Source organism: Limulus polyphemus, unplaced genomic scaffold, assembly GCF_000517525.1.
Source record: "Limulus polyphemus unplaced genomic scaffold, Limulus_polyphemus-2.1.2 Scaffold554, whole genome shotgun sequence".
NCBI classification, from domain to species: Eukaryota; Metazoa; Arthropoda; class Merostomata; order Xiphosura; family Limulidae; genus Limulus; species Limulus polyphemus.
The window spans coordinates 136,430-155,618 of record NW_013666164.1 but is presented as its reverse complement, the minus strand read 5'-3'; the positions used below and the strand labels follow the sequence as shown (position 1 = coordinate 155,618).

Genomic DNA, 19,189 nt, shown 5'->3' with positions numbered 1-19,189 from the left:
ACATGACAATGTGAGACCACATTCTGCAAGAATGACTCAGAACAAGATCAGAGATTTGGACTGGGAAGTCCTGCTTCACCCTCCATGCTATCCTGACATTGTCCCTTCAGATTACCATTTATTTAAATCTATGCAGCAATAAAACTTTCAGAAATGTTGATGCCATCAAAATTGCTCTCTGAGAATTCATGGTCTCAAAGGAAGCTTCCTTCTATCAATGAGGAATTGAAAGCTTGACTGAAAGATGGAACATTGTCATTGATAATAATGGGGATTATGTAACTGATTGAAAAGTAAATACCTTTAAAAAAATATTTTGCTGTATAAGGAAGAAAACAAACGTTACTTTCCAGTACCTCTAATACATAGGTCACCTTTTTGCTGTTGTTACAGTGCTAAGGAGAAAAAAGAGACATCTGAGTTTCAAAAACATGGATGGCTTGTTAACTTGTGGTTAATTTAGTAGTATTTCAGTGAGTGTATATTTGTCCATTTCAGCCTGAAGGAGAAACCCGGTTACCAAGTATCTGTGACCTGCAGGGTTACCTGAAGGTCATGTTTCCTGATGAGGGCAGTGGAGACGTCCTCTATAAGACCTTGCCTGTTCCCCCTAATATGACAACTAAAGAAGTTTGTAAGCAATCATTATGTTAGTCACCAGTAAATTTAAGGTATTTTTTAAGTAGGTAGTACAGGTAATTATCATTTTAATGAAAGGGATTTGGAGAAACAGAAAATGACTCTTGGTACAGATGAAAGAAAGACATTACTTAAGTTTACCAATGTTTTTTAATTTACCCAATATACTTTTTTGTACTATTTACCATTCTTTATTTGTTTTATATTGTTAAAATACATCATTATTTATATTTATTTACAAAAACATCTTTCTTCTCTTCGCTTCCAAAAGTCAACATTGCAGACAAGGGAGGGGTGGTGAAATTATCAATGTCAGTTGAGGTCAACAGCTCTGCATTCGCACCACTTGCTAAAGGTGAAGTTCCATGCCTGGGAGTGAGGGTTGGTGCAAGTGTCTGACTTAATAGACCCTTTAACTGCTTTGAGGAAGAGTTTTTTCAGCATTATTTGCTTCAAAGATTTATGCTTTTTGCTTTCAAGTTGATAGATATTCATTATTTCCTGTTGCAGATAGTTAGAACAAGATTCACAAAAGTGTATGATAACCTTTACAGCTTCCCAAACATCACTAAAGGTCTTTTTTTAGCACTTCACCTGCATCATCAGTCATATGGTGCTGTTGTAGGAGAGTTAATAACAGACTCAGCAATCTCTTCATCAGTCATATGATATGTTACAGGGGCATCATAATGTATGTCTATCCAACTATGTCTGTAGTTTCTTCTGGGTCATTCTTCAAGGATACTGAGCTCTTTGCTAATTGCCTAATGGTGGTAGTGATGTTTTTCTTCATACCAAAGCTTTCATATTTCTTGGGCTGAAGATCATCTTCAAAAGTAACAGTTGGCCATAAGTTCTTCCAGCAATTTCAGAAACATGATCTCAGACAGCAGTAAAATCATACACAGAATCTTTAATGTTGTGAGACTTACGAAAAGCATCAATATCACCAGTTTTACCTTCATCATTGATAATGCATTCCATAAAAGTACTGCGATAAAAACGGTTCACATTACTAATGATGCCGTTGTCCATAGGCTGTATTAAACTTGTTATGTTGGGGGATTAGAAACACAGCAAAGATGTTTTCATTAATTATCATCGTTTCTGCCTCAGGATTTGCTTTACAGTTATCCAGGACTTAGGGTGGCTTTGCTGTCTTCTAGTAAACCAACCTGCTAGAAATGGTTTCTCACTTAACATTTAAATGAATGATAAACCCATTTCTGAAAGATGTCCTGCATCAACAAAGCATTTTTGCTACTCTTGTAAAGGAAAACTTAACATTCTTAAAACCATGAGAATGTTTTCCAATCACTAGAGGCTTACACTTATATCCAGCATCAAGGCTGTGTAAAATCTTGATTTTCTTACTTATTATTAGTGTTACTCACTTCTTGGAGTAGATGATGTTGTAGGGAACATGGAAGACATGCTTTCATAGTGCCATTGCTGACTCGGGTACAGAAACTTAACACAAACTCAGCATATTGCACATGTACCATTAGCTGAGCACTTCAAAGGACAAAGCTGTCTCATGGGGAAATGAAAGTGTGTGTGCAATGCTAGATGTGGGGAAATGAAAGAGTGTGTGCAAAGCTAGGCATGGGGAAATGAAAGAGTGTGTGCAAAGCTAGGCATGGGGAAATGAAAGAGTGTGTGCAATGCTAGACGTGGGGAAATGAAAGAGTGTGCAATGCTAGATGTGGGGAAATGAAAGAGTGTGTGCAATGCTAAACGTGGGGAAATGAAAGAATGTGTGCAATGCTAGATGTGGGGAAATGAAAGAGTGTGTGAAATGCTAGACATGGGGAAATGAAAGAGTGTGTGCAATGCTAGACGTGGAGAAATGAAAGAGTGTGTGCAAAGCTAGGCATGGGGAAATGAAAGAGTGTGCAATGCTAGACATGGGAAAATGAATGAGTGTGTGCAGTGCTAGGCATGGGGAAATGAAAGTGTGTGTGTGCAGTGCTAGGCATGGGGAGATGAATGAGTGTGTGTTGTGCTAGGCATGGGGAAATGAATGAGTGTGTGCAGTGCTAGTCATGGGGAAATGAATGAGTGTGTGCAGTGCTTGTCATGGGGAAATGAATGAATGTGTGAAGTGCTAGGCATGGGGAAATGAAAGTGTGTGTACAGGGCTAGGCATGGTATGTGGCCTCTTCCATTTTTTTTCTGTTTTTTGGGTTCCAGTGTTTTGCTTTTCAAAGAAAGGGGATTTTTGTTAGATTGCCTATTTGTTAAAACAAGATTGTGCTGTAGTCCATTTCCTCAGGGTAGTTCAGTCTAATTCTCTATTTAGTATTATTTTTTCTAACCCATAATAGCTTTCCTTACAAAAATAATTGGCATCACTATCTACCTTATATTTGTACACCAATATTAACTTCTATACTGAACTAATCAGTAAGGGAGATTTGTCTTATCTGTGATGTCTTTGATTTTCAGTCATTCTACTTTGTTGATCAAAATATTTTACTACTTACTTCTTAGGATTTTAATAATTTGTTTCATTAATGTATTGACAGAATTATATAAAACTGTCAAACATGAATGAACCCTTTTTCTATTGACTTCCTTGATTTTTTAAACCCCTGTATGAACCTTTTCCTAAAAGGTAAGTCAACATAATTTAAGTCTGTTGCTAACCATCTTTAAGTGTATCACAGCTTTTTCTACCTATAATCTAAACTTGCATTGTTTAGAAGGAGGATTTTCTGATCATTTTTTTAATTAAAAAACTAATCAATAAATATTCTTTGAGTGTTAATCTAATGTAGTTGATTGATGTGTTTAAATACAAGTTGAAAAATGGCTTCTTAAAACTATAAAAGATTTGGTTAATCGTTTATGCCTAGTTGAACTTTTAGCAGATGTATAAAGTTTGTAATACCAGAAAGAATAATAAAATCTTTAGATTTGAAGTTGATTTTAGGATAATGGGTAATTATGTTTCAAAGTCATTGTAGGAAAATTATACATGGTTATGAGCCCAATACAAAAATTAAATTTTTGTTATCTATAGCCATTATGGCTTTCATAATTATCAGACTCATAAGCTGTTGTATAGAGAAAAAAAATGAACACCTGAGAGACTTTTTTTTTAAATTTAGTAAAGATCAATTTTCATTTTTTATTGCAGTATAGGATTTTTATTTTGGTACCTGGTAAGATTATAAGACAGCAGTTAATATGGCAAATGAAGTAACCATAGGTGGGGAAAGAGTTAAAATAACTTGTTTATTTACTTTTGTAACAATTAAGAGAGGTAAAAATGATCTCTAAAATTTTGTAGAGTTACAAGAATAGACATCGTAATTAAGATTATACATAGATGAGTTTTAAATTACTACTAATTTCAGCAGGTTGTGTGAGGCTTCAAATAATGAAGAGGTAAAACAAGAATTAATTGAAGACTTCTTTTACTGAATTAACTAGAATCTACAACTCGTAGATCATTCTGTTGATAATTAAGATTGGTTTATTTCCCTGAAGGCTACCTAGAGGGGTTACCTGTATTAATCACTCACACCACTATTCAGTAGTGTGTTGTCTGTCAGTCAGTCAGTCAGTAGACACTACAATGATATCACCTAACGAATGCTTAATGTTAGAAGTTGTACTGTCATGACGTCGGTAAAATGTGGGCATGCCATAAATCACGAGAAGAACTATGCACTCAGTAGGCTACAACACAGCATGAAATATGAGCTTCAAAAAACAAGAAATAAAAATATTTGTTACTCTTAATTTTGGTTTTATTTACTCTTGAAACAGAACACTTTTGAGGACCCTGCAGAAGTACATCTAGTATTTTGAATGTAAAGATGTGTAGTGAATACAGTGTTTGCATTTCCATTGCAGCTAGCAGGTCTGTATCTCAGTACATGTATTATGTTAAAATCTATCTGTGGAGGGTTACGTTGAGGTGATGAAGAATATTTTAGAAACATTCATGAAAGACAAGTTTGTTTTTATGTTAAACATGATATTGAGTGTTTTTGTTTTCTTTTCCTCTTAAATAGGTAGAATGGCAGCTTCAAAATTTGGTGTTACTAATGCACAAGATTATGGCTTGTTTAAATTAGTTGGAGATGTTGGTAAGTTTTATTTAGAATTTCTTTAGAAAAAGTAATAAATAGTATTGCTTTGATCTGGATAAAGCAGCTATCTAACCTATATAAAAGCCAATGAGGAGCCATAAAAGCCAAAACATATTTATCCAGATAGAATAGTTCAATTATTGTGTGCCTATTATGATTTTAGTTGATGGGGGGTGCAAGGGGACCATGAGGGGGGATGCTGTGAAACCTTTTAAGTGTAGTGAGTGTTGGTATAATAAGCATAAAGTAAATACGTAGTGTTGGATCACCTAGCCAAGAACAAAGTGCACAAAATTAATCATGAAAGTTAAAATATCAATTCAATTTTCAACTTAAATCTTTTTTCTGAAATAAGCTATATTCTGTTATAAAGCAATGTTTTTAATAAAAAAAAACTCTTTAATCAAGTGAGACTCTAAATTAAGAAATTAACAAATATCATTCCAGTTTTGTTGTTTATACATTTCATTTTATACTTTCAGTACATAGACTAACAACAGTATTAGGTTATACTTTTGTTGCTAAGCAACATGACATAAAAGACTTTGTTGAAATGTTGTGTCACCAAAGTGCACTATCTTTTCTATATACTGTATAAGAAGTTGGTAATCTGATTTTTAACAATAATTATTCTATGAATATGCCACAAATTCATTTCATGAATAATCTTAATTTTGATTGGCTCACAAAGGAATTCACTGACGTTTGACTCCCTTGACTGCACTTTTCTACCTCTTTGTTGGTCAAGCTTGATTTTGCAAAATTTATTTATTTCAATTAGCTATGAAATGTGAAGTTAGGGTATACCATAGGGTGGTGGTGGTAGTGGTAGTCCTTCCTCATCATTTTTGATGGGCTATATACTAGTTTTATATAGCATTTCCTGAACTATAGGGATTGGAATATGTGAAATATTATTCATTTTTAATTTAGTAATAAACAGAAATCCATCTAAATCTCACAAGAAATAAACATGTTCATATCACGGTCCATCATCTTTCCCACAAGTGACTGGAATAACGGGTACTGCAGACAATACCTTGGCCTTGTTGCAAACTTTGTTGCCTCTTTATGTGAATAAAGGTTGTGAAAAATGGTAGCTTGTGAAAACAAATATCAAAACCCATTGTTACATGAAATAACTGTTGTTTCACAGATTTTATTTCATTAATAGAAACAAGTATGTTCATTCAAATAGGAATTAACATATAAGTTGCATTTATTATTTTAATAAGTATTTAATATTTCAGTTTCTTGTGTTACAAATATTGTGTAATATCATATAGGCAGGGTGAAGAAAGGTCACGAAAAAGGAGACTAATAAAAAAGTTGTGATAATCAAAAGTGATTGAATAACTTAGATTTTGTTTTACTGAATAATAAGTGATATTGGAGGTTCTGTTGCTGCTCTGATCACACAAAAACCTATTTAATTGATCATGAAGTTGTATACACAGGAGATATAATGAAAACTTTTCTTTGTACGTATTGTCACATGTACTAGTTTCGAAACTTATATGAGTTTGTTTTTTGTGAATTCTAATTGCAGTCTTTGAAGAAATTTAAAAAAATAATACCAGTAAAATTAGGATTCTATGATCTGGAGAAATTGTTTCATTTTCATATTTAGTTAATTTTTAATCAAACAGGTACTTAATGATAAGTCTTCAGCGGAAGAGGTAGAAAACAAATGTTAATACTGTATTAAGACCTATAATTTCACTTTTTTTGGGATAGATATAAGAATAGTAACCGATTAATAAACCCATTATATGTATTGTAAAAAAAAACTGATACTTGAGCTTAACTTTTTCTTCTGCAAGTTTTCAGTTCTCAGTTTTATAACAGGCACATTTTGAGCCAGTAATTACATCAAGTAGCTGGTTCCCAGTGAATGCTGATAAGATCACTTTTAATAAATTCTTCCAACAGAAGAAGTCTGCAGTAGATACCTTGAAATATCTTTGTTCAGTGGTTGTATAAAATGAGAAAGGAACTGTGTTGTGAGAAGTAACCAAAAAACCCTTTCACTCATAGTAACTTAATGTTGGAGTGTCAAGTAAAAGTCTATAAAACAACTGAGCAAGAAGTCTTATACTACATGCTGGATTCTTTCTTTTATTTTTTTGTTTTAGTTTGTAGTTAGCATTTGCTTATATACCACTAGTAAGTTTTTCACATTATTCATTTTGTGTTGGTTGAAATTGACAGTTGACTTTAGCTTAATCCAGTTTGACTTTGTTTCAGTAATTTTATTTTTTCAACAGAAAATATTTTGGCTAAAAGCTAAACAGACTATCCTGAAATTTTTATAACACACACACACAAGTATGTATGTATGTGTTTACATAATGGGTGAGACATGTTTAGTGATTAGGACTGTTCCACACTTGTGTTAGCAAAAACCCACTAGTCAATTATTACTATTTGTTAAGATCCAGCTGGTTGTGAGGAGCTTATTTTTGGGCTTAGTTTAACACCTATCATACTAGAGACTTTCTGTACTGCCCATTATATAAGTTAACATGCAAGATGGTTTAGGAAAGAATTTAACAGCATACTGAAATAAAAAAAAACATCTAGAGAGATTGAAACTGAATTATATAGTTTGGATTCTGTGTTATTTAAAATGATAATAAAAAAAATTAAAGGAACAAAATTGTAACTTGAGACATTTCATTTGATAAGATTGGGATATTGTTGGCTTTTGATAGATCATTTGAGAGCAGCATGTCAAAAAAAGCTATGTCGAATAGAAAGGAAATAGATAATTCAAGATGTTTGAATGTCAAGATTAATATTTAGAAGTTATAACTAAGTTTCAAGATATTTGAAAAAAATATTCTGATTACTTGCTGATAACAAATGAACATGTATGGTGATTCCAGACTTGCTGATTTTTTCGCTGTCAACTGCTAACTATTGTATAATGCTGATTATCAGTATGTTTATCTATAGAATTCAAGCTCATAGAATGCGAATGCCCACAGACAGTGAAAGCTGAAGCAGTGGCCTGTGACAAAGACATCTCTTTTATCTACAGACGCTGTGAAGGCAAGTTTGCTTGGCCTTACTGGTGATAGGTTGAGGAATTTTCTGAGTGCATCATTTATTACTCACCAGCTATATCACTAAGACATTTGGAAATGCTCAAATAATGATTTCCATATTTTATTTATAATTATAAAAGTGGCACACTTGCTCTTGAGTGAACTTATATAAATACCTATGTTATATATGAACACATGATTTTCAGTAATACAGGTATTAGCATTGAATATCTTTCTCTCGTATGTACTTCAGGTACAGTGTATCTTTCTACTTATAACTGATTCAAACACAATTATTCTAAACTTGGTTAAGATTCTGTTGTTCACTACACTATATTATCAAGTTTCTATAAGAGCCCAGTTATGTGTTATGAACCAGTAACTCTTCATCTCTCTGTTTCTTGAACCTTCTAAGTATGCATGCTCCATTTAATCCTATTAAAATGACATGTAATACAAATCATGTAAAAACAGCAAGCTTTTTATTGTATCATAAAATTAGAAAAGATATATATATTGAGGATAAAACTGTTTAACAGGTCAAACATACACGTAATGCAGATTGAGTGTTAATTATCTTTCATTAACATCGCCATGAATAAGATATGCATAAATATTACCATTAATTTGAGATATATCAAGTTAAAAATAATATATATATATATGTATGTGTGTGTGAGTTTGTTTAGGTATGATGGAAGAGTTGCAACTGATAACTCAGATCTTCTCTCTGACAACATAAGTTTTAAGCTGAGCCTTAAATTACATATGCAATTCAAAAATATTTTTAGTGTACAGAAAAAGAATTTCTACTAAAAAAATATATGAAGAAAAATTGGGCAAACTGAAAGTAACATGAATTGAATATTAGTGAATTATGATAAACATTATATGAAATTGTCTATATTAAGTAACTGTTTAATTTTTAGTTTTGATTTATTTAGTTAGCTTGCATTAATTAGAAGTTAATGACAATTTTTTGTAAAACGTCAACATACATTTTATGCATTATTTCTAAAATATAGACATTGGTAACTAAAGCCATAACTACATTAAGTGTGCAAGCTGATATGTAAACATAGTGTAATATAAAGTCTCTATTCAATTGTAGTCTATGGAGTTAGTGATACAGTCAATTTTAAAACAGCCTAGTGTACATTCTGATAAAATATGACATACAGAAACCTCCACTTTTAAAGTGGTTATACCTTAAAAACTACTGTTCTAGGAAGACAAAATGTCACCAGAGGTTCATTGAAGAAAATATGCTTTGAGAAAGTTTGGACCAGGTAATGTTAATCTCCTTTCTTGGGAACTTGCTTGATTTAATTCATTCTCCAAGAAAGTAGCCTTGGCTAGTCGTTGACAGAGTTTATTGTTGAAAGATTCCACCGGGCTTTATATTATTGTGTTCATCTTCATTGTCAAACATATGATTTATAAACTGTACAATTTAAGGTATTGTTAATTATGCATTTCTGGAAAAATTGTAGTATCAACAAAATAACTGATTCCATATCCAGTAAGTTTAAATTTTCTGAAAAGATTAATTCTAGAATCATTAAAAAGTCTTTAAATTTAATCTGGTGCATGTAACTATTAACATTTCTGTTTACCAGAAAAAATCATATTGTATGCTAATAATCATTGAAAAATTTAAAGACTACTATGTATCTGCTTTTGTAAAATTCTTTTGAAGAATTTGTTTTATAAAAATAGTGAGACAATCATATTTTCATAGCTGTTAGGTTGTTAGTTTTAGTTGATGTTCTGTAATTGTAGTGGATGCTTAATGGCAGCTACTGGTGTAGCTTTGATTTCTTGTTAGTGGTAGTAATTAGCACAAGATCTCATTTTATCTATAGTTTGTTATTATGGGAAAGGAATTTGCTTGGTAGTTAATTATGAATTAGTTATGTAAATATAACTCAGTCTTTTATTCTATTGCTATTGGAACTGTTAAACATCATCTGTTTTTATTGCTGTTGGAACTGTTAAGACATTTTTATCACAGTTTAAGTAAAATTTTTGAAAATGTCCAGGATAAAAAAAAAGTATGTGTAATTGAGGCCATTTGTGATTTCATTATTTTTGGAAATAACATACAAAATATTTATGTGTTATAAATAAATTATGTAATTTTAGACTTTAAAAAATAAATACCTACTATAAATCTTGTAGGTTGCAAATAATATTTTAGATGCATATTGTATTAAAGAAAAAAATGTCAAGATTAATATTCTATGTTTCTAGTTTTATAGAATCAAATTCAAGACCAGTATTAACACTAACCATAACTAAATATTATATTTTCAGTATTAGTGCTAATTAATAACCATAACTTCAGGTATTTTAACTATTAGTGTTAACTGTAACTAATTGTATTTTCAGTATTAGTTTTAAATGTATTCTTAGTATGTGTATTGGTAGCTGTTCTGGTATCCTAGTTAAGTGTTAAAAACTCCGGATTATGATTTGGTTCGTGGTATAATTTTAGGCTTACCAATATGCATATATGATATTATATACACACATATAATAATTATATTGAGTTAATTGGACTGTTTTTTGATGAAGTTCCTAATTTGTTGCATTGTATTATTGAACTACTTTCCAATAAAAGTAGAAACACTGTGATAGTGTTGAAGGATAATGTAATCAGACAGCAGCTTTCCTGATCGCCACTTTCTTGCTCAATTTACGTGCAAGTCAGAAAAGTGCTGTGGTTGATTAGATACAATTAATATAAAATTATAAGTATTTTGGAGTGGATAGACTATTGTTAATATTGTTGTTGGGGTGTTTAGAGTGAAAGGATTGTTGATATGATGTTAAGGTTAAATTTTAATTAATAAAAAAATTGCTGTGTTCTTTGAACTGATATGTTTTGGGAATGTCAAAGTACAGTCAAAGTAAGTTGCTGGCTGGTACAAATAACCTTGCCGAAAAAGTGGCCTTATTAGTCATAAAATTTTGTTTGTAAATTTGATTGAACATAACTTTTATTTTCACCTAATGTTATTGTTTTTTGTTTTATTCTCAAGTTTTTACAGACAGTTGTTGATTTTTAGTATTATAAGAAAATTTCAAGTTGATTTAAACTTGTACGTATGTGTGTAGTTGTTTGTTAATATGTCTTACTAGCGAGTACTAGTGGGTTAACTTTTTAGCTCAGTTGGAAGAGCAATCGCTTTTAGTGTGAATGGTTCAGGTTTGAACCCATGCTGGAGACATAAAAAATGTCAATTACTACACATGTACTCCCCACACAACAGCAGAAAATTGTTTATTAGTTGAAGTATTTATTGATATAATTGTTGTGATGTTAAGTTTTGAAAATTTATTAAATAAAAACCACTCTTTATTTCTTGTATTGCTTCTTGCTTATTGAAACTTTTAATACACTCTTCAAGAAATAAAAGATTAATACCACAAGATAGGAAATTTCTGTTTTAAACTTATCTTTTACAGTTTCTAAGAAAAGATATGGAGAAATTTTATCACAGTGTGCTTGTAGTTTAATGCATTAAGAGTAGGTATTCTTCATTATCAAGAATATAATTCTACTGCAAGTTTATTTTTCAGAAGAAATATACACAAAAGATTTCACTAAAACTGTGGTGGTACATATATGTTTAAAACCAAATGTGAAATAATTAAAACACTAACACTGTTGTATTATAAATAAAAACTGAATGTTGTGAGAAACAATTTAAAAAATGTGTCAGTGGTATTATAGATTAATTTCATTATTTTCTTTTACCAGTTTTGTCTTTCTTCAGGATCTAATTTAACAGATAATCTATAATGAAAATGTTCAAATACCACTTTTTAACTAAACATAAATCACCTCAACTAAACATTTTTCAAAATGCAAGAACTTAAGATACAATCCTTATATAAGTTAAATACACTGAAATAGATTCAAGAAAATAAGTAAAGCTTATCATATATACTTTCTATTTCTTTATAATTTTCCGTTTGATTAAAATTTTATTTTAATTGTGTTTTTCCTGTTATACAAAAGCAGTTTATTTCTATAATCTTTAATAATTTAATACAAATTATACCTCTTATTTACATTCTTGTCCTTTTTGCAATTCCTAGTTATAGTTTTTACTTGCACAATTTCAGCTATTGTTAATCTTGGCTTCTTACCTCTATCTTTTTAAATTGGCACCAAAAAATATATGAAATATTTTTCAAAACTGAATAGGGAAAACATAAAAATATGGTTCTTTCAGATTTTTAAATTTGCTCAAAATATTTTCATGAAAATGTTTGCTGACATACACAGCTGACGAGAGGGGTCAGCTGCCCAGGGGCTGTTGAGGGGCCCCGGCAGTAGGATATTCCAAAGCTCATTAGAAATGCATACTACTTAATGAGATAAAATGGCTACTGCTTTTTCATGGATTCATAATGAAATTTGTCACCTAAATTTCATTTATGAAAAATCAGCAAAAGTTAATAAATAGAATGAAATTACTGACCCTGGGGCCTGGGCTGGATCTCGACACCCCTGTTGATATATACTGGGCTTTTTGGAAAGATTTAAAATAAAATTCATCCTTAATATTAAACTATGTTTCACCAACATAGAGTTTACCATAATTTACACATTTTGTTAGATATATTTCTAGAATTGCAATTAAATAAACTATTAATGAAAAACAAAATATTTTTTATTGTTTTTGTAGTTTTATATAACTTAAATTACACGAGCCACAATTCTTTCTTTCACGACTGAAAATACTTTTTTTTTTAGAAAATCATTTTTTTCATTTATTAGGTAATTTATATAAATTTTTAGGTTATTTTCTTCATATAATATTTTTTTATCTTTGAAAATATCTTTAAATTTATCTTATATTTATTTTAATTGTGTAGTTACAAAAGAAATATCACTGTATATTTGGACAATGAGTCACTACAAATTATTTTTTATTAAAAAAGTTATTCTTAGCAATTTCAAAACCTTAGAACATTTTCCAGATAGTGTTAATGAACTAAAAACTGGTTTAGTTCTAGTAATCTCTTAACTCTTATTTCTGAATTAGAAATTAAACTATATAATATACTTCCAAGATTTACAGGAATATTTAATTTTATGTTTGGGATTAATGCTAAAAATACTACATACTGATGTGAGTTTGTTGGTTTTAAAAAAATATTAGTTTTAAAATCTTTTTGTGGTGAAACATTATCACATCTAAGAAGGACTGATCATTCTTATTTCTTTCAATGGTAAACCTAATTTCCTTATTTATCAAATTTAAAATCCAAATAGACATATTGATACCATGAGTATCCTTCCATATCACAATAATAATAATCAAGAAATCCTTCCCCAAATTTGTTTTCTGTAAAATTTTCTTCAAACTAATTAGGTAGTATATTAAATAATTGTACTCCCAGAAATCACATAGTGATATTAGCATATTTTATAGCAATTTTTGTACTTATTACAGAACCAGAAATTTGATGGAAAATTTGTTCCTCGTAAGTAAATCCATTTTTTAAGATCAAATCTAAACCTTGTAGGTTAAAACGTTTATTAAACCTGGGAGGATTTAATTTCTCATAATGCTCCAGAAATAAATTCCACAGCTTTAAGCCCATAATCATGTTCATCATTTGGATAGAGCAACTACATATAAGAAAATAAAACTGGTTTCCTTCTTACATTTTGGGTGAAAAGAACTTTTAAAGATTCTGTAATTTTTTATTTCCTCCTACAGTTGGTTTTTCAGTATGAGTATATTAATTTTTTGTTTTCAACAACATTTCATTAATCTCTTGCTTTCTGGATATTTAGAAGTATATAAAAATACCAAATTTTTGAATTACTCAAAATAATATATTTTTTTTAACCTCACCTAATATATTTTAGCAAAATTTACTAATTTTTCTCTAATGAAATTTATGCATCTCAGTTTATTTCAACCTCCTTTTTTTTGGTAAACCATCTGATTATAAAGTTGTTAGATCATTATTACCCATGATTTATCCACTTTTGAAAAAACAAATTAGAATGCAAGTTCCTTAAGTGATTTCCATTTCTTTAAAGTTAAATTATTTTTCAATAACACAATATAATTCAATTTTTTGACAAATTAAATACAGTTGAGCATTTATTCCTTTTATATAGTCAAAGTCTGATTTTACTTTTACTAGGGATTCATCTTTATTTCAATCATCATTCTTTAAGTCTTAATTTCATAAATACCTTCTGCTAATTGTAATTTATTATGCTTATTTGTGGGAATAAATGTTAATCCTTTTGTTAATAACCATATTTCATTATCATCCAATTATTTTTTATTAAAGTAACAATTTTCAAAATATTCTGAACCTGGTTTTGTAAATATTTTTCTAAATTATGTCATATTTTTTCAACTCTTAAGTGTCTGCGTAAATCTTTCTCTTCTTCCTCCATGCTTCATATACTATTAAAGTTTCTGTGAGTAAATCTTTCATTTTTTTCTCCTTTCATCTTATGGTAACATATTTATCTCCTAAAGCAACATCTCAGATTCCATCTATGTTATTGTATCTGTCATTTCTTCTCTATTTTTGTGAATTGTAGTTGTATTTATTTTCTCCTTTCTTATTACAGTGCCCTTGAGAATCTTTCACTTCATTTTAATAATTTTCCTTTAAATTTTTCTTCCCTGTCTTCCATTGTACTTAAATTATTCAAGTATTCTATCAGCACTTTAAACATTTGAAAGGTATTAATGGGGGGGATCCTTTTCAAGAGGCTTTTAATAGGAAAGGCGAATGTAATTCATGTTACAATTCATAAAAATGGTTTTGTTAGTTTGTTGTTAAGTGCAAAACTACATAATGGGCTATCTGTGCTTTGTTCATCACGAGTATCAAAATTTGGGATTTTATCATTATAAGCCAAAAGGCTAGCTGCTGAGCTACTGGGAGGCTCATAGAAATGGAGAATAAATGACAGAACAATAACAACACTAGATGAAATTCAAGAAGTGCTACTATAAGAGATACGTTCAAAGTCACCACAAGATAAAAGGTTAGAAAAATTAAAGATTTACATAAAACAACTTTAATAGGGTGGAAGCTATGAAACATGGAGGAAGAAAAGTAATTTTACAAAAGATCTGTTATTTAGAAAAACATACGACACTGTTGGAAAAACTTTTAGATAACCAGGTTCAGTATTTTTAAAAAATTGTTAATCTAACAGAAAATAATTTGGATGAAAATGAAATAAAGTTATTAACAAGAGGATTAACATTTACTACCACAACTAAGCCTAACAAATAAAATTAACAGAAAATATGTATGAATTTACACAAAATATTTTATGATGTTTCAAATAAAAATTAATCTTCAGTAAAAGCAAAATCAAATTTTGATTGTATAAAAGGGATTATTCCTAAACGACTGAAAAACAAGGGAAAGATAATTTTAAAGCAATGGATATTGTTAAAAAAGTTGAGGATTTGAATCAGATAAGGTATGGGTAATAATGATCCAACAACTTTATAATCAGATTTATAAACATTTGAATGATACAAGAGTAGGAGGTTTAAATGAAGAGATGCCTAAATTCCATTAGAAAAAATTAGCGAATTTTGTTGAAGAATCTTAGGCGAGATTAAAAATCTACTTTGAAAAAATTTACTTTGCATAAGTCAAAAATTGGATATTTTTATATTGTTACAAAGATCCATAAATTAAAAGCACTTAAAAAAATGTTGGAAACAAGAAGTGAATATATTTATATTGGAAGACAGATTGTAAAGAGGGAATAAAAAATTACAGAATATTTAAGTGATCTTACGAACAAATTAAAACGTTTTTATCACATATTCTGAGTACTGTTTGATGTGATTTTAAATTTATTTAAAAGCTGCCAAAAAAAAATAAAAAATTTGTTTCATTAGACGTAGTAGCTGGGCTTAAAGCTGTGGAATTTTTTCTGGATCCATACATGGAACTAATTCTTCCCAGGTTCAATAAAAGTTTTATCTTAAAAAAATTTAGATCTAATCCTAATTTTTTTTCTTTTTATTGATGAGGAACAAATTTAGCATTAAATTTTTGGTACAGCAATGGGCACAAAAGTTGATTCAACTCATGCTATTATCACTATGGGATTTTTTGAGATACATTTATTTAATATATTACCTAATGAGGAACAAATTTAGCATTAAATTTTTGGTACAGCAATGGGCACAAAAGTTGATTCAACTCATGCTATTATCACTATGGGATTTTTTGAGATACATTTATTTAATATATTACCTAATTATTTTGAAGAGAATTTTGTAACAAATTTAGAAATGATTTCTTGATGATTATTGTGGGATGTAGAAGGATACTCAAAATTTTACTATGCTTGTTGGGATTTTAAATTTGATAATTAAGGAGATTAAGTCTACCTTTGAAAGAAAAAATTGTAGTTCATGTAATGTACATTAATTCAAAAGTATAAAAACAATAAAGAAAAATAATATTTTTTATTGGTAATTTATTTAATTACAATTATAGAAGTGTAATATATCTTTCAAAATGTTCTAATTGTGGTGAATTTTACATTGATAGAACAGATAATTTAAGTTTGCAAATAAATTTGGTTAAATCTCTTAAAAAAACAAACCATATATACCAGCAGACATTTTAATGAATGCATTTTGAGCATTTCTGTGTTCCCTTTTTGGGAATATAACATAAAAGATTCAGTTTTGAAGAATATTTCTAAAATTAAACAGACAGAGGTAAAAGAACAAAACTAACAATAGTTGAAATTGTGCAACTGTAAAAACTATTACTGGGTATCACAAAAAGAACAAGAAAGCAAGAGGTAAACTATTCTTCTATAACAACAGGAGAAAGTGTAATTAAAATAAAATTCTAATAAGAAATGATAAAGGAATAGAAAAAGAGTATATTTGCCAATCTTTTCCAATTTATTTTCGATTACATATTAATGTATTTAATTTATATAAATATTGTATTTTATTCTTGTACATTTTGAAAAATATGCCTTTAATTCATGTTTGTTTGAAAAGTGAAAATGTCTGTTGTAGATTAGCTGTAAAATTACATCCTGAAGAGTGACCTTTGAAGTGTTGAGAGTGGTGGAGGAAAATAATAAAAAAGGTGAAAAACCAGAGTTCAAAGATTGTACTGGTTTATTATTTATATTCACAAATGGAAACTTATAACTGTTTTGATTTTATATACACACACACACACTTGATAAAATTATGCATTATTACTGTTTTACTAAATACATAAAAAGAGCTGTTCTTGTTTGACAGTTTGTTGATAAACCAACACCATAATTATTTTAGCTACATGCCAAAACATTGACAGGTGTCGTGTATTTTAAATGTGGGATTGTAAAAATATATTTGTTACTCTAGTAAAACTACATCCTTCCCGAAACTGGCCAGGCCAGGTGTAGTCTTATGGTCAGTGGATCAGAAGGTCCAAACCTTGAGGTATCAAATGCTGTGGAGGCATTATAATTGTAGCAGTCAATTCTGATTTTTAGTCAAAGTAGCATCGTAGGTGGCAGACGCTGCTGACTGGTTGCTCACCACCTGGTCAATAGTTGTAAAGTAAGGATGGGTAAGCCTGGAACTTGGCTCAGCTCATGTGTTGTATATTGGGGTGTACAAGTAGGAAATATCTAAAACTTATTTGTATTAGTAGTAAGAACTTTAATAATGAAAATATAAACGTAGTGTTTCAGCTCCTTAACTCTGCATGTTTCTTTTGTTTAATTATTTTATTATGACTAGAATCATTTGCACATACAGAGAATTGTATTATAATTTTGATGTCCATAGGTGTCCAATTATTGATATTGATAAAAAACTAAATTAATGTTGAGGGTCCTGCTGCTCTTTACTTGCAAAACAGTGACCTTTGGATATTGGTCCACTTTCAAGTCACGATTACAAACAAGACCTTATTCACTAACTCCCATTCTTACAGTACTTGACACTTGCCTATGCAACACACTAAATCCCCCTAAAATCTTGAAACTGCAAGGAGTCGTTTCAAAACATACATCGTGATACCTCAAAAGAACAAAACCTTTCTCAGCCTTGTGTGACTGTCTTTAAGTTTTTGTTAAATTGGTTTTAATTTATTTACAATTAAAAATTGTACTTCTATTATCTATCAGTAAAAGAACTGTTTTATTTGTTTTCTTACAAACTGATATTATAAAGGTAAATGTATTTTCAACATTCACTATTCTCTTAGTTGTTTATCTAATTTGAAACTGTGCTACCTCTATTATTATAGGAAACGTTCTACTGAAACCACAGTAATAAAACTGTTTTGGGAGGAAGAATTATTTTTTAAGAATATATTTTTATAACTGTAAATTAAAACAGCAAAACTTTCTGATAAATCTGATCATTTCATGATGGTAGGAAAATCCCAAAACATAGCATTTTGTAAATTTTCCTTCTGTCACTTAAGTTTTACAATCATAATTAATACTTATTGTGTAAAAAAGAATAACTATGACATTTAAACACTCACAGCAAATTTTAACTATTGGAAATAAGTAACATTCATTTATTTAGTAGATTTAATATTTTTTAATGCTTTTCTTTGTAGGTAAAAAGTTTTATAATGTGTAGATTTTAAATATATTTTACTATAATTTTACTATCAATGTTTTTCTTAATTGTTCAGTTTCTTTTACACTCTTATGATATTCTTGGTTTAACAAATAAATGTTATGTTGACTAAAGGAAAAAAACAACTAGAAAAGTGTTTACATTTAGATAATTATAATATACATGACAGTATTTCCAATATTAAATTAGTGACTCAATTGGAGAAGGAGAGGGACTTGTAGAACAGTTGAATATTGAGGGAATCCTCAAAAGCCACAGCACTTGAAATCTTTTTAAGCAGGATTAAAGTAAATTAATCTATGAGACCTTTTTTCCCCTTTTTATTAGCTATACTTGTGTGTGCCAACAATACAAAGCGTGGGGCACACATATATCCAATTCGATTTTATTACTCATCTACTAGCCTAACCTCAAATTGAAATTCTTTTATGTAGGATTAGAGTAAATTAATCAGCACAAGACCCTGGGTGTGGTCAAATACATCAATCAAAAGGGTTTGAACTCCTGAATCCAAAACTGTAATTAGATGTCAAATTGGTCAAGAGATGATGGACCTATGAGTGAAAAGTCTGTACTTGAAAAAAAACTCAGTCACAGCTAAAAAAGTGGATTAATTACAGAACAAGTGTCTTTAATAAACACTTTCCAATTTTTTCTAACTGAGAGATGTTTTATTGAGACTTTTTTAATATTTTTTTTATACATAATGAGAAATAATGGAAAAATTAAATACAACTACACAATTGTTTTATTACAA

At 29.6% G+C, this 19,189-nt stretch overlaps 1 protein-coding gene across 5 annotated transcripts in view; it reads left to right on the top strand.

Annotated features, from left to right (window-relative positions):
• LOC111085687 overlaps window positions 1-8,441 on the top strand; it is an 81,586-nt gene extending 73,145 nt beyond the window's left edge. For all 5 annotated transcript variants that reach the window (XM_022385464.1, XM_022385466.1, XM_022385465.1 and 2 more), the window contains 3 exons: window positions 499-634; window positions 4,665-4,739; window positions 7,701-8,441. In XM_022385464.1, the coding sequence (XP_022241172.1) occupies window positions 499-634; window positions 4,665-4,739; window positions 7,701-7,822 (333 nt within the window). In that variant the 3' untranslated portion in view covers window positions 7,823-8,441. The remainder of the gene's footprint in view (window positions 1-498; window positions 635-4,664; window positions 4,740-7,700) is intronic.
• Window positions 8,442-19,189: the final 10,748 nt, after the last annotated feature.